Source organism: Catharus ustulatus, chromosome 9 (genome assembly GCF_009819885.2).
Source record: "Catharus ustulatus isolate bCatUst1 chromosome 9, bCatUst1.pri.v2, whole genome shotgun sequence".
Classification (NCBI taxonomy): Eukaryota; Metazoa; Chordata; class Aves; order Passeriformes; family Turdidae; genus Catharus; species Catharus ustulatus.
The window spans coordinates 32,747,374-32,761,565 of NC_046229.1; the positions used below are offsets into that span (position 1 = coordinate 32,747,374).

Genomic DNA, 14,192 nt, shown 5'->3' on the forward strand with positions numbered 1-14,192 from the left:
CTCACAGTAAACAGAAAAACATTTTGAAGGCAGATAGGTATATTTGCATTTGGGGGAACCATGGAAAACAACAATTGTGATTAAATCCCAATATATTTTAAATAGTAATATTTAACTTTCCCTGATAAGGGGGGAAAAGTAGAAGCTTGAGTTCTGTATCCATGCAGTTTTGATTACACATGAGAAAAAGATTTAATTTTAACAGAAACTCTGAGCCTCCATGGGTTTTTCTGTCCTCCGATTCAGTATTGGGCAGGAAGAGGAGAATGTGCTTCAGGGCACCTGGAGAGTGAGGAGACTGCTTCTTACCCAAGCCCTGGAAAGACATGAATGAAAGTTGCTGCTGGCATGGAGAAGGGAACAGATTTTATCCATGCTGTAAAGATTTAAAATACAAATAACTTTGGTATGTCTTGGATCTGTGAGGATCTGGAGGAGGCAGTGACAGCCCAAAGGCCAAACAGTTCAGTGGAGAGCTCTGCGATTGATGGGAAAAAGGAAGACTAATACTTCAGGGAAGTGTTTATTGAAACTTACAATGTGTTTTGACACGCTTTTAAAATAAGGTGCTATCTTTCTGAGCTCAAGCTGAGATGCATATGACTGAAAGTGGGATAAATCTCCTGTTATGTACTAGGGCTTCCTACATTTACATTGTCATTGGAGAGCTGAGGAGCAGGGTGGCCAGGGAGGAGTTCCTGCCATATGGCAACCGGGTAAATTTAAGTATTGTTTTCAGGTCAACAGACAGTCAGCTGAAGCTGTGGAATGTAGGCAAACCTCACTGCTTGCGCTCCTTCAAGGGTCACATCAACGAGAAGAACTTTGTAGGGCTTGCATCCAACGGAGACTACATTGCCTGTGGTGAGTAGAGCAGCCACCCTGACGTGCTAACAGGATTCCTCAGAGCTGGGGCCTCACCAGTTGCAAAGCACACCACCACCTGTGCTATTTAGCTGCGTGGGCTTTCTAATAGAAAATTTTTCTGAACTTCCACACTCCGTCCCAGGGAATGGCATTGGCAGCCCTGACCTAAGGGGGTCTATAGATGGTTGATTAGTGCATGATGATTCAGGCTTGCTGTCATCACAATCAACTACTAATGTCATTGCTGTTGATATAATTTATATCTTTCAAGATTAACAATTGGCACATCCTCATGCATCACCGGTAGCCTGGGCCACATGAGGGTCCAGTACTTGTCACTTAGTATGGCATTCTGCATGGTGAAGTAAATAGTGCCCACATCACAAATGGCTCTTTAGAAGACTGAATCATTAGTTACCCCTTTGGCTGTTCTGTCCTTTCACTGCTTAAGACAGACTGTCAAAGTTCTGTAAATCCACAGCTCTTGCTGGGAAGACAGTGACAGGCTGATAGCTGTAGGATGAGCAGGACAGCTGTGCCAGCACTGAAGGGAGGACCTTAGCTTGTGTGTTCTCTAATCACTGTGCAGCTTTCAAGGCAGAAATTGGGATGGACTTTTAAATAAAGTTTGTCCAGTCTAGTCTCTCTTGGTTAAGCCTCCACAGACCAGACTTGATTATGGCAGGCAAAACTTTGCTAGTGCTACCTGCCTTTGAGCTGTGGCTCTTAGCAGGCTGGATGTAGTGGCAATTCAAATGCTTTACTCAAAATACTTTGCCCTGAGGAAGTTGTGGATGGTTCTTGGAATCCTGTACACTTTGTGGGTGTGCAGCACACTGCAGTTGTCTTGTAATAAAACCATGTGCTATTATTAAGTGTGATGTAAGTTTGCTGTGGAGCACTTCCAGCTGCCAGGGCACCCTGAGCATGTTGATGAATACAAGGAAAAGTCTGGATTTGTCTTAAGCAGTGAAAGAGCTACGAACCCTTATTTGTTTGTCTTACCAGAACCTAATAACTTGTATACTTATTTTTTTTATTTCTAGGAAGTGAAAATAATTCCCTTTACTTATACTATAAGGGCCTCTCAAAGACACTGCTGACGTTCAAGTTTGATACAGTCAAAAGTGTCCTGGACAAGGACCGGAAAGAAGATGACACAAATGAGTTTGTGAGCGCGGTGTGCTGGAGGGCACTTCCGGATGGGGTAAGCTTCCTGCTTGAAAGCAGAATGAATGGCTCCTGCTTTCTCACAAAATAACCTTGCTGAGGGTTCGATTGTGCTTGGTATTTTCCTGTTCATGGGGAAATTAAGGGTACTTGCAGGTCATTGTGAGAACCCTGATGATTTGCAGGGTAACTGAAATTCTGGAGGAGAAGAGACTGCTGTGATCTTAACTCTTCCACCTGGGTGTTTGAATTCCTCTGTATAGTATCTGAAATCCCAAAAGCAGCATTATATTTCTGGCACTTGATGGTTTTTGTGGGTGCATTAGTGGGGTTTTTATTGCTTTAATGACAGCGCCTGCAGATACTCATTGTGAAACCTTGTCTCAATGTTCCTGTGTCTGTCTGGGTTTGCTCATTGGAACACAGCCTTCATATTTAGGTGGGTAGATATGTAAAGGAGATGAGTGCAGGCTCTAGTCACCTCAGTGACTGTTCCAGGGGCAACTGAATTCACATCCCTAGCATGTGTACTAATGTGGCAGGAAGACCTGATGCAGCTTTTATGAGTGTGGCCTTTCAGAATGGGGCTGCTCTAGAGAACAAAATGGTGCTTTTGAATAGAGGGTGCTCTTGAAAAGCTTGCATTAAAAGTATGGAGCAAGTAACTCTTGTATGTACAAGGTTTGCAGATCAGACACGTGAAGGGGCCTGTTGGGAGGGGGCAAAAAGGAGTTCATCTTAAATGCAGTCTTCCAAGTAGATGAAGTGAAATATTGCATCGTTGCTGTCCTGAGATGTCATATTCACAAAGACAGTGTCCACCAATCTGTTTTCTGCATGTGTAGACACTACTCCAGTAATTGTGATTAAGTTGTCACGGACAAACTCACTTCGGATGGATGCTTCTGATTCAAAATCAAAATAAATGCACAACTGGATCTGTCCTTTGTGTTTAAAAGTAAGAAGTGGGCTGCAGTGTTTTGAACAGGGGGCATGAGAGTCAGTTATGTAGGATCACCAGCTTCTTTCTGGCTGGGGTTTTAGGAAAGCTTGGTGTACACATCTCAAGTGAACATTGGTTGTTGTAAGTTTGGTAATTTGTCTTTCTGGTGGATAAAAACGTGCTGTGAGAACCTGTGTGTCCAAAAATGCCCTTCCTTGAGCTGCCTTCACTTCACTGTTTGGATTGTCTTGCCCACTGCTTTTTTGGATGTCTCTTCTACAAGCAGTGACTCACCCCTGGGGTTATGTCTGTTCCTGTCCACTCCTTAGCAGTCTTTTCTGTGATAAATGTGCTCTGATAGACCTTCTGTTTAAGTAGCTGAGAAATTTCTAAGCAGTCACCAAGGGCTGTCAAGCAATTCTTCATAATCAGGATGAAAAATACTATATAAAAATGTAATAGTTAAATCAGGCCCGTCAAGATTGCACCAAATAATGTTCAGGCTTCACTCCATTAAGCAGCCTTCAGAATACATTGCTGTTCTGGTCTTTTTTTTTTTCTAGCATTTGTCTGCTTTTCCCTGGGCTGCTTCTAAATAAGCCTGTTTCTCCTGTGGCAGCCCCAGTACCTGATTCTAGCTTTTAGAGACAGCAGCAAAAAGCTACCTGCAGGTTGTTTTTGCCTCTGGCTGTGGTACATACTTGCTTCTGCCGAGAGGCCTCAATGTTTCCTTGCACCATATCTTTTCACTGAACCAGCAGCTCATTCCTCTTCTACTGGTGCAGCACTTCTCTCTGACCTGAGACTTTGCTCATCTTTTTAGGAAATTTAATTACTGCAGAGCCAAAGTTCAATTATGTCCATGAAGTCTTATTCAAATGACAAAATTCTCCTATTCTTCATTTTGATAATGTTTCCTCAATTTGCCATGTTTTGTTTTTTTTTTCAAATGAGCTTCGCATATACAGGCTTTCCTAAAAGCTGATGTTCATTTTTCTCATGCTGGGCTGAACCAGAGAAGGCCTGTGCATCAAAGTGCTGTCAGCATCTGCAGAATGTGGGGAACCCACAGCCTATTTCCAGCTTAATTACAATTTCCATCCTGGTTGAGTCAGTCTGCCTTAGTTTCCTAATTATAAGAATTACTATACATACATCTCACCATTGACTCTGTTCTCACCTGCTTTGCTGCATGACTGTGTGTGTGGAAGCAGCTCGAGGCCAGCAGCTGCATGAAGCCCAACATGGGCTGGGAAAGCTGCCCCAGATCCACAGGCAGAACAGTAAGCACGTTTTATAGTGCTGTGGGCACACTGTTCTCCATTTCTTGCTGGTCTGGTTCAAAGCTCCGTGCTATGATCGCTGGTCAGTGTGTCTTCAGTTTGTTCCTGAGGGGTGGGAGATGCCAGCACAGCCTATCCCCAGGGCTCCCCAGTGGAGCTGAATCTCGGTTTCCATACAGTGTTGCTTTCAAGGATTGTTCTTTAATTAACCTTTTGAAATGAGATGAGTAAGTTTCAGATCTGTCAGTTATCTTGGGAAGCATGAGTACATGTACTCCTTCACTTCATGCACTTAAGTGCAAAATCTCAGATCCTAATTAAAACTTAACTGAAACTTTCAGATTAAATGTCACTGATTCTTTCTTAAATCTATTTTTATGTAATTCAAGCTTTTACTTCCTCCTGAGCCTAAGTCAAGCTGTGCTGGCAGCCCTTGCCAGAACCCATCTTTTTATTTTTTCCCTTCTGCATTGCTTTTTCTTTACTTACAAGGATGCAGAGACCTTTTTTCTATTTTTTACCTTTCCAACTCAAGGGTCCAGCAGCACCTTTTTACCTATATAAAAGCCATAAAGAGGAAGAGAAATTATTCTCTCTAAGTGCTTATGAGCATTTTGCACCAGGTTTACTCACTTTTCAATTTATAAAAGTGTTTAGAAATAAGCACTAGCTTGTAGGCCACTTGTTCTGTTAGACTCTTTGGAAAAAAACAGGCAAACAAAAAACCTCCCAGCAGGCTGACTATGAAGCAAACCTCTGATTCTTGCCGTGCTGTGTTTTAGACAAAGGCAAATAGGCTGTTGGGTATTTTTAAAATAGCACCTAATTATGGTTTGTGGGGAAAACCATTTCTCCCTTCTTGTTTTATGCTAAAAGTTGCTCAATATTTAAAAGAAGGGAAAGCTTCAGGGTACTTCTGGCCTAAGTGACTTGATAAACATGAATTAGACATGGAGATGCTTTTGAGAACGTTCCCTGGACTAAATCCTTTAATTTCCCAAGTCAAGGTTTTTATAATATACTCATGCTGTCCATTTTAACCAGCTTGATTTGAATCAAGAATCTGGTCTTGAGATTGAAAACAACAGTCTTCTATTTTGGTAGCATGTGATGAACAGGGAATGCTCTTGAATACAGGGATGCTTTTGCATAGGGAAAGGAAATTATAGTAGTGGTAGTAGCTCTGGGCATTTAAGTGGGTAGAGATGTCATCTGTCTTAGAAGGGTCACTGCAGTTATGTCTGGGTATGTGGGTCATAGCTGGAGGAGATTGGTTTGTACTTTGCTTTCCCTTACATGTCTTACAGGATGTTTTCTGCTTCCCTAAAGGGAACACCTGTTGTTTGGACCTGCTCTGCCCTCTTGCAGAGTTCATGTGCCTCAAACATCCTGTGTTAAATTACACCTGAAGTAGCCCTTTTCCCAGACATGGTTAGTGTTTCTCAAAAAGAAGCTGTTGAAAGGGAAACCAAGGCTGAACCTGCTCCCAAGACAGCAAAAAGGTATTAGAGCTGAACACAGAAGCAATTTGATTATGTAGATTAAGCATGGCTCAATCTATCATAATCACTGTAAAGAAGCCATTTAATTTTGTACCTGTTTGCACAAGTATTCATTACTGCTGATAAGCAGGTTACCAGGAAAGGATTTCACAAGCAGAAATGTCAAGGCTTTGATACCAGTGAGGAGATGCAGACAAGAACAGGAGAAAGCCATGCAAATTAGCTTAGGTAAAGCGTTATGTACCTTCTGTTCTTTTGGAGGAGTAAAGAAGGAAAATCCATTAAAAACAGTGGTGCAGTCTTTAACCAGAGAGTTGGTGGGTGGTGGGATGTATTGGATGTGGGTGCAAGAGGTTTCCTGGGAGAAAGGCTGCCAGTGGTAGGAAAGCATCTCCTCCACCTGAGTAGAAATCCATGTATGTGTTTTCTCACATCATCACTCCTCAAAAGTAATTTAAGTTTATGGAGGTCTCAAAAAAGTCATCTGACTATGGGTAAGAGAAGGCAGCTCTGGAACTCCAGGCTTCAGGCTGGCTTTGGGCATTGCCCTGTAATGAAAGTGTATTCATAATTAGCTCTGAATGTCTAAAGTTCTCTTTGTTAATCTAAGAAGATGAAGTATTTCCTTCAAATAGGTTCTTGGTGCACCTTTTCATTAAGAAAAGCTTTTCTTCTGTTTATCTTTCCTTTCTTCTGAACATCCAGCTTTGTTTCTTAATGATATCTGGCTTGGATTCTTTAAATAGAAGCCTGTAATTGTAGCACTGTAAGTTAGTCACTTAATAGGGCTGCAGTCTTGTTCACTGATGAAAAGTAGCCATCCTTTGTTTCCCAGTAGCCTTATAAATGGTACACAGGAGCTAGTCAGGGGCTGTTATAATTTACAATCAGCAAATTGGCTCCCTTCACAGGAATTAATTTAGCCTATACAAATTATTTCAGGAAGTGATTCATTGCCACTTTAAAGCACTAATTAATTTGGGTGACTTTTGAACATTAAAAATGGAACCTCCTTTGTCATTCCCAAGTAACCGAATGCTAATTCAGTGTCATTCTAAAGTGATTTGTATCAGCTGTAACTATACCTCTTGTAGCTTGAAGTGCAAATTCCAGTGGGATTTTGGGGGGAAAACAAGTAGCACTTGATTTTTCATTGTCTCTTTGCTGCTGAAATTTCAAAATCTCAAAATTGACAAGAATTTTGATTTCCAGCTTCAACTCAGCAGTGTTTTATTTTCACAGCATCCTCAATTTACCTCTTCAGATTTCAGGAAATACCTAGGTAGAAACCAAAAGTTTAGGAGATAAATGCCTGCCTGGAGTGATGAGACCCAAGCTGTCCTTTGCCTGATGCCTAGAGGAGCTAGAACAGAAGCCACACAGAGTGAAGGGGAATACAATGGGTATTTATTCAGAGGCCTTCAAGGCCGCACCCTGACAGAACTCAGTGCCACAGATGTGGCCTCTGCCTGGATGGCTCCAAGATGGAAGCAAAAGAGGAGTTGGTCACGTGATCTTACACCTTTATACATATTAGTCCATTTACACACAGGAGTCAACAATCCAATTAATGGTCTCAAATTGTGAAGTTTCATCCTCCTGGCTTACTGGCTGGCCCGCCCTCCTCTCTTCGTGTTGTTTATGCTTAGGGCCTGAGATTTGGAGAAATTGTCCTTGAAGTCCACAGTTGAAATTGGAGTATTTTGTCTTCATCACCCTGAGTGCAACGGAAAAGCTCATCCAAGCAGAATAGAAATCTCAAAACCTAAGGCATCAGCCTTCTGATACCAATTGTGCCACTTGTCGCAGTATGAGTAGCTCCAGCTGTGGTATTTCCTGGAAAGGCATCTGCTGTTTTCTGACTCCTTTCTTTTCTAGACCAGGACTGGCCTGTAGCACTTGTGCGCAGCATCTCCCAAGCTAGTATCCTTGCAGGTTATCCTCCAGTACAGTCCTACACCACTGCTTCATGCTGGAAACACAGAGGTCTTCATTCTAGTGCTTGAAATGCATGCAGTTTGTGGAAGGCTGAGAAGGATCAGCTTCTTAAAAAAGCAAGACATGGCTTTGATCAGGTTCATTCTGCTGGTTTTTTCTCCCCCACCTGAAAATCTTCAAAGGTCTCTCTCCCTCCTTGGAAGGCTATCTAATCCCCGTTGCCTGCATGCTGCAAGGCTCACAGCTGTCTGTGTGATGGCTTCCCGCTCCTCTTGACTTGCCCTCTGCTCTCTGACCATTGGCAATGCTTTAAACACAGAGTTTTCTTTGACTTTTATTTTGCTCTTTCCTTAGGTCGTAAATGCATTTGATTTCTCTTCCATTCTACCTTTTTAATGTCTACTGCTCCCTTACTCATTTGAAAATCTAAAATTTTCTTTAAAAACAAATAGAACCCAGAACATCAGGAGATGCATCATACACGCTTGAATTTCTATCCCCCACCCCAGCACCAGATTTTAGCATATTAGTTATGTGTGCCAGCACACACTGTATGTATTCATTTAAATGCTGCTTGAAAGCTATTTTCTTATGCAGAATAATTTCTGCTTGTAGATGAAAGATGTCACAAGGTATGTATGATCATTTGTGCCGAACATGCTCATATCCTTTCATATCCATATCTCTTCAAATGCTCTGTTTTGGGCTCTGTTTTTTCTTTGGCTAAGGAGAATTAATTAAAAAATACTCTGGTCATTAACAATATTTTATTCCCTGTCAAAAGCTTTGGAGTCCAAGTATGGAGAAATTTGAGGGGAAAAAGAAATCATACTCTATTATTAATAGTTCGTGCGTTATATTGACGTCTCAGTCTGCTGACACTCCAATCCATGTGAAAGACCATCTTGATAATGTGATTTTGCAACTGACCAGCTTCATGAGGAAAAGTTTGATTTTGAGTGTTCTGTAGAAGAAAAATACTTAAATGTTCTTTCCTTACTGTCTTCTTGCTGGTTGCAGGATACCCTCTGAGCTTCCTCCCAGTGAGGACACGACTGCACCACTGCCAGTGTAGCATCAGCAGGGGTGAAGGGAGCCAGGAGATTCCCTGATAACCCAGCCTCTGTCCACTGTGCTCCTGCATACTGTGTTTTAGGGCAAAAAAGTATATTGCACCATTGATGTTGCTGTTTCAGGGCTCAGGGTGGTGCACCAGCAGGTGGCTGGTATGTCAGTAGCTGTGCTAACTCTTCCTTTCCTAGATGCAGAGCAGTTGCCCATGCCACCCCTGAGGACACAGGAGCTGAGTGGTACTTCTGTTCATCTCTCAAGTTCAGGTCCCCTGCAGTACTGCAGCACTCTAATACCATTGTAGCTTCTATTTTAAGAATAGCTTTTTCAAGAAATGTAGGTGGCTCAGGTTTTTCTTCTCTGTTGGTTTTAACTTTACATTTGCAAACTCAGTTTCTCTCCTTCTACAAGGTGAGGCTTTATTTTTTCTTGCATAATCACGGAAAACTGCCACACGGTCAATGTTGTCTTGAAGTGAAGGTAGGTGAAAGTCCATGTTTCCTGAATGAAGACAGTATTTACTCTTTCAGACTTCTACAGATGATATTTGCTCACCAGTGCATCTCTTCTAATGCCAAGAGGAGTAGAGAGCGTGCTGTAAGTAGAGCTGAGGTCCTTCTTATTGGAGTCATCTTTCCTAGACTGAGTGAATGACACAGGTGGCCAGCATAACTGAGTGCTGTTGACATTACCATTCCAGTAGCTGATCCCAGTGGTGCAACTGTAGAGATAATAGATTGCAGATCATTGCTGGTGCAAGCACAGGTGTGAGCACGCTTTTTTAAAAAATTACAGCATCCCAGTGAAATTGCAAATCATATTGGTATGTTGCACACAGTGAGTTGGGGATGCAAAGAAGTCTCTCTGTAGCTTTTGTTGAACTTGTAAGTGGATGTTTTTCTCCTATGGGCACTCAGCTGCTTTAGTAACTAGCAATTCTTTATTCAAGTATCAGTTTTATAACAGATGAACTGAAGTCAGGAATTCACATGGAACCTAGACTTCATTCCCAACTCCATTCTCAGCTTGCTATTGAACCATAATGTTGCAAGGTACAACAGTATGTATCATGTGGCACTTATATAAGCTATGTCCCAAAGAACTTCAAAGAGAATGTTTTGTGTTACTTATACTGGGGTGCAGAGAAAACAAGACCAGGTTCATATTCAGGGAGCACTTGCTTTTAGAAGTAAATGATTGGACAACTGTATTCCCTTTCCACCCAATCTCAGCAATGCTGCTGTTGGGCCCTGTGGTCTGGACTCTGGTACGTACCCAAGGGGATTCTAAAGCCACTGATGAAGTAATTGATTAGGCTGTTTTAAGGTTTTGGGTGTTTTCAAATGATGCCTGGAAAGCTATTTATCATGAAATGTATCCTGCTGTCTTACCATGCCTTGTCTTAACATTATGCCTTTGTCTTGGGGCATTTCAGTTGCTCTGGGAATTAGAGGTGGCAGGTGTTCAGTCTCTACCCTCCTACAGCTCTTGCCTTTGGGGAGGAAGGCTCATTCCTAGTATTCTTGAGAGGACTTATAATCACAGAATCATGGAGTTGTTTGGATTGGAAGGCACATTTAGAGACCATCTAGTCCAACCCCTTGCAGTAAACATGAACATCTTTTATTAGGGCAGGTTGCTCAAAATCTCATCCAGCCGGGGCTGGGATGGGGCTTCCACCACATCTCTGGGCAATCTGTGCCGGTGCCTCACCACCTTCATTGTAAAAAAACTTCATTACATCTGTTCTAAATTGACCCTCTTTAAATTTAAAACCACTTTCCCTTGTCCTGTTCCAACAGACTCTATTAAAAAGTTTGTCCCCATCTTTCTTATAGGTTCCTTTTGAATGCTGGAAGCCTGCAGTAAAGTCTTCCTGGAGCCTTCTCTTCTCCAGGTTGACCAACCCCACCTGTCTTCACAGGAGGTCTTCTACCCCTCTAATCAGCTTAGTGGCCTCCTCTGGACCCACTGTATATAATGTATATTATATATAGTGTCCTGGAACAGAGCCCCCTGAAAGCCGTAGGTCCCAGCAGGATCCTGGCAAGTTCTGTAGGTACTAAGCCAATATTCCCTGATCTCAAGCTCCGACTCTGACAGTTTCCTCTGAGTCAGAGCATCTCCTACATGAGCAGCCTTTGCTTTACTTTCCACTGCTAGGTCCATACTGGCTTTTTTCTTTGTGAAGTGCCATCTGCTGAAGTCCCTGGTTGGCGTAAAGTGCCAGTGAGATGAAATTTGAATGCCAGGATCTGATATCAGTTGGACAGTGTTCAGTGTGCTACAAAGCAGATGAATGGGATCATTTAAGAAAGAAACTGCAGGGGTAGAGCTGTGTGTCCCAACACCTACTGAAAAGGAGAACTTTGGTTTCAGAGCAGCAAGAGGAAAGCAAGAATGAGGTAGGTTTTGAAATGCCATTGGACTAACCACTGCATTTGAAGCCAGCTTCCATGCCTTTGCAGAATTGTCCCACAAGGGTGGTGGTCTGCTGTCACTGCTGTTTGAATTTGGTTTATAACCTCATTCCCTCTAAAAGGTGGCACCGCTTCAATTAAAATCAAAACAACCTCGCAATATTGTGTTTTTCTTTTTTCTTTCCCCCATTCTTCAGTGCTAATATCGATGGCAAGTCCTGCCAGGCCCATGAGCTACATCAACCTTTTGCTTTTTCACTCCTAATTAAGCAATTTTAATGACAGGATTTAATGTTTTACACAGTCTAAATGAAGTGGAAAAAATATGAACTGATTTTTTCCTTTCCAGCACAAGATTTTGATCAGATTAATTTAACCTCTGGGTGAAATGCAAGTAGGAGCATTTATGCATAGGTGGTTTTCTCTCCAAAAGCTTTACCTCATGTACGTCTGTGCATTAGTAGAGTTACCACTTGGCTTTGGGTATCCATTCTGAAGGTTTTGTGTGCCCTCTGCCCTTCTGTTAGTAACAAAACCCCAAAGCCTTTTGAAATGCAGTAACTTGTGACCAGCTTAATGCCAATTGTGTTGCATGTTAATAAAGTGAGAATAACAGCTTGCAAAAACAACTGTTCAGACTGGTTTTCTAACAGCAACACAGGTTTGTATGCTTTTGACCTGTTCAAATTTCTTTTGGTGGTGTTCTGCTCCAATTCTAGCTAATACTAGAGGAGCTAGGTATGTGCTTGGAATGAAAATGGTCTCTCTTTTGAAGGCAATCTGGTGTCTGAATTGACACTACCTGATATGTAATGAGGAGACATAATTATTTTATGTAGGTTACACACAGAATTATAATAATCAGTCTTTTCTAAGGAAGAGAAAGCCAGTATGACAGGAATGTTATGTTTAGTAATGTAATGAGTGCCTTTTTTGACAGAAGTGGCACTGTTAAATTTGGGGTTGTGCAGCTGATGGGCGTTCACCCTCACACGAGGTGTTTTGAATTCTGCAAGGGAGGTGCTGCTTTAAATAATTATGTCTCTTATGGTATTGTATGTCATAATCACTTCCAAAACATTTCTCTAGTTGCTAAAGCTGGAGAGAAGTGAACTGTTTGGTGCAGTACTGGATTTTTTAGTTTTAATTTGGTATGTCTGAAATGAATATTAAGCAGAGATGTATAGCTGGGGCAGCCAGAGGAGATGCAGATGAGGCAGAGCATTGTTTCTCATTATTTATAATAGTGAGAGATAGTGGAGGGAAGATCAGTAGTATTACATATACTGGGAAGAAGGTTTGTTTCACAACCATTAAATAAATAAATAAAGGTTCCTTTTACCTGTAATCTGCAGATAGCACATAAATTAACTGCAGTAGGAGCAGGAGAAGCTGTGTTCCTCCTCATGACCCATGCTGGCAGAGGCTCAGCATCACCAGCCAAGAATCCTCAGGTTAATCAGGCATACGTGATTTTTTCTCCTAGTTTCTAGGTTGATCAATTGATACCTCGCTACCTTTTTTTCTTCCAAGAAAGACCTTCCAGAAAGCAGATTGCTCTGGCCAAGTTTCTTCCAATAACTAAATAGCAGCAAGCTGCTCTAGTCTGGGGAGTGTGTGCTTGGGAGAGATCTTTACTTGTTTAGAGTGACATATCCTTGATTAAAATAGGTTAATAGCTCTCTGCATGTCTTGCTTCACAACTTGCACATTAGCTCCAGCATTTGTAAAGATAAATTTGGGCCAGCAGGAGTAACAAAAAAAGAGTACTTGAAAGTGAAATACAAATGTCCTTATTTAATACAAAAGGATTCAGCTTGCTGTTGACTTTCTGTTTTTCCCAGGTTCATACTTTACTTGACAATGTAACAAAAGAAATTTAAATTGTTGGGAAATGCATGGGGACAAAAAAAAAAGTGGTTGTTGAGAAATTGGAAGTAGAACAGGATTTAGCAACTGGTGTTATAGCAGGCAGCAGCCAGCATTGGGAGCTTAGGAATTTTCTTTGTTTCAAAACTTAAGAATATATATATTTTGCTTTCCAAAAGTAAGCAAAGGCTCAGAAGTTTGTTTAAGAAAAATACTGCTTTGGCGATTTCTTTCAAATAAATGTTTGCTAGATGTACTGCTGCAGGGTGAAGGGATACAATTTGGTTGCAGCTTTCCCACCATATCCTTGAATGTGAACTCAGACTCTTTCTGTGCCTCCTGGCCACCCTCTGCAGCCACCCCTCCTCTTCCTGCCATACTTCTTGGTTTTCCCTCAACAGCATAGATGTCTGAGCATGGCAGTGGAGACAAGTCTCCTCTTAAGCCCACCACTAAATTTTTGAATTTTGCTATTCATTGTGAACCTATGAATTATCCATTCGGGAGTGAGATGGGAAGCTAAAAAAACTTTTGTAGAGGTTTTTGAAGCTTCTGCTGTTTTCCTGTGCAAGCAGATTTGAGGTAGGTTTATGATGTATTTTCAGTCAGACCGGAGCTTATGTATTGATTTCAGATAACACATGAATGTGGAATTTGAGCCCAGCTTGTCACACATCACAGTTAATGAACTAATGAATGTGACACCAAACGCCAATGTCTCTGTCTCTCCTTATGTCCACAAACACTGTGTATGTTCTGTGTGTGTGCGCTTTTGTTTATTTTAGAGGCCATTTCATTATACAATCCTGTATCTCTTCCTCAGATGATGTAGGTATGGCAGGACATGGTCAGGAACTCTTTGTGGGAGCTTTTCTACTGATGTTCACAGCACTATGTGTAAGTTTGCTGTGACGAGAAATAAGTTGCATAGTCCTGATAGAGGACAGTAATTTTTATTTTCTAATATTCCCTATATTTTGTCCTGTATTTCTCACCATCTCTGCTCTGAAACATTTTAAGCATCATCAGGCTCAGAGAAAAGCAGAGTGTACCTACTATGCGCTTCAGCTCTTTGGTGTCTGTTGAGGAATGAGTCAACAGCAGCATCTATTCAGAAAGAATAGCTAAA

At 41.6% G+C, this 14,192-nt stretch overlaps 1 protein-coding gene across 1 annotated transcript in view; it reads left to right on the top strand.

The window, feature by feature from the left end:
* COP1 (COP1 E3 ubiquitin ligase) overlaps window positions 1-14,192 on the top strand; it is a 137,050-nt gene that overhangs the window by 102,459 nt on the left and 20,399 nt on the right. Inside the window, exons 17-18 of the mRNA XM_033067559.2 lie at window positions 740-864; window positions 1,914-2,074. Of these exons, the coding sequence (XP_032923450.1) occupies window positions 740-864; window positions 1,914-2,074 (286 nt within the window). The remainder of the gene's footprint in view (window positions 1-739; window positions 865-1,913; window positions 2,075-14,192) is intronic.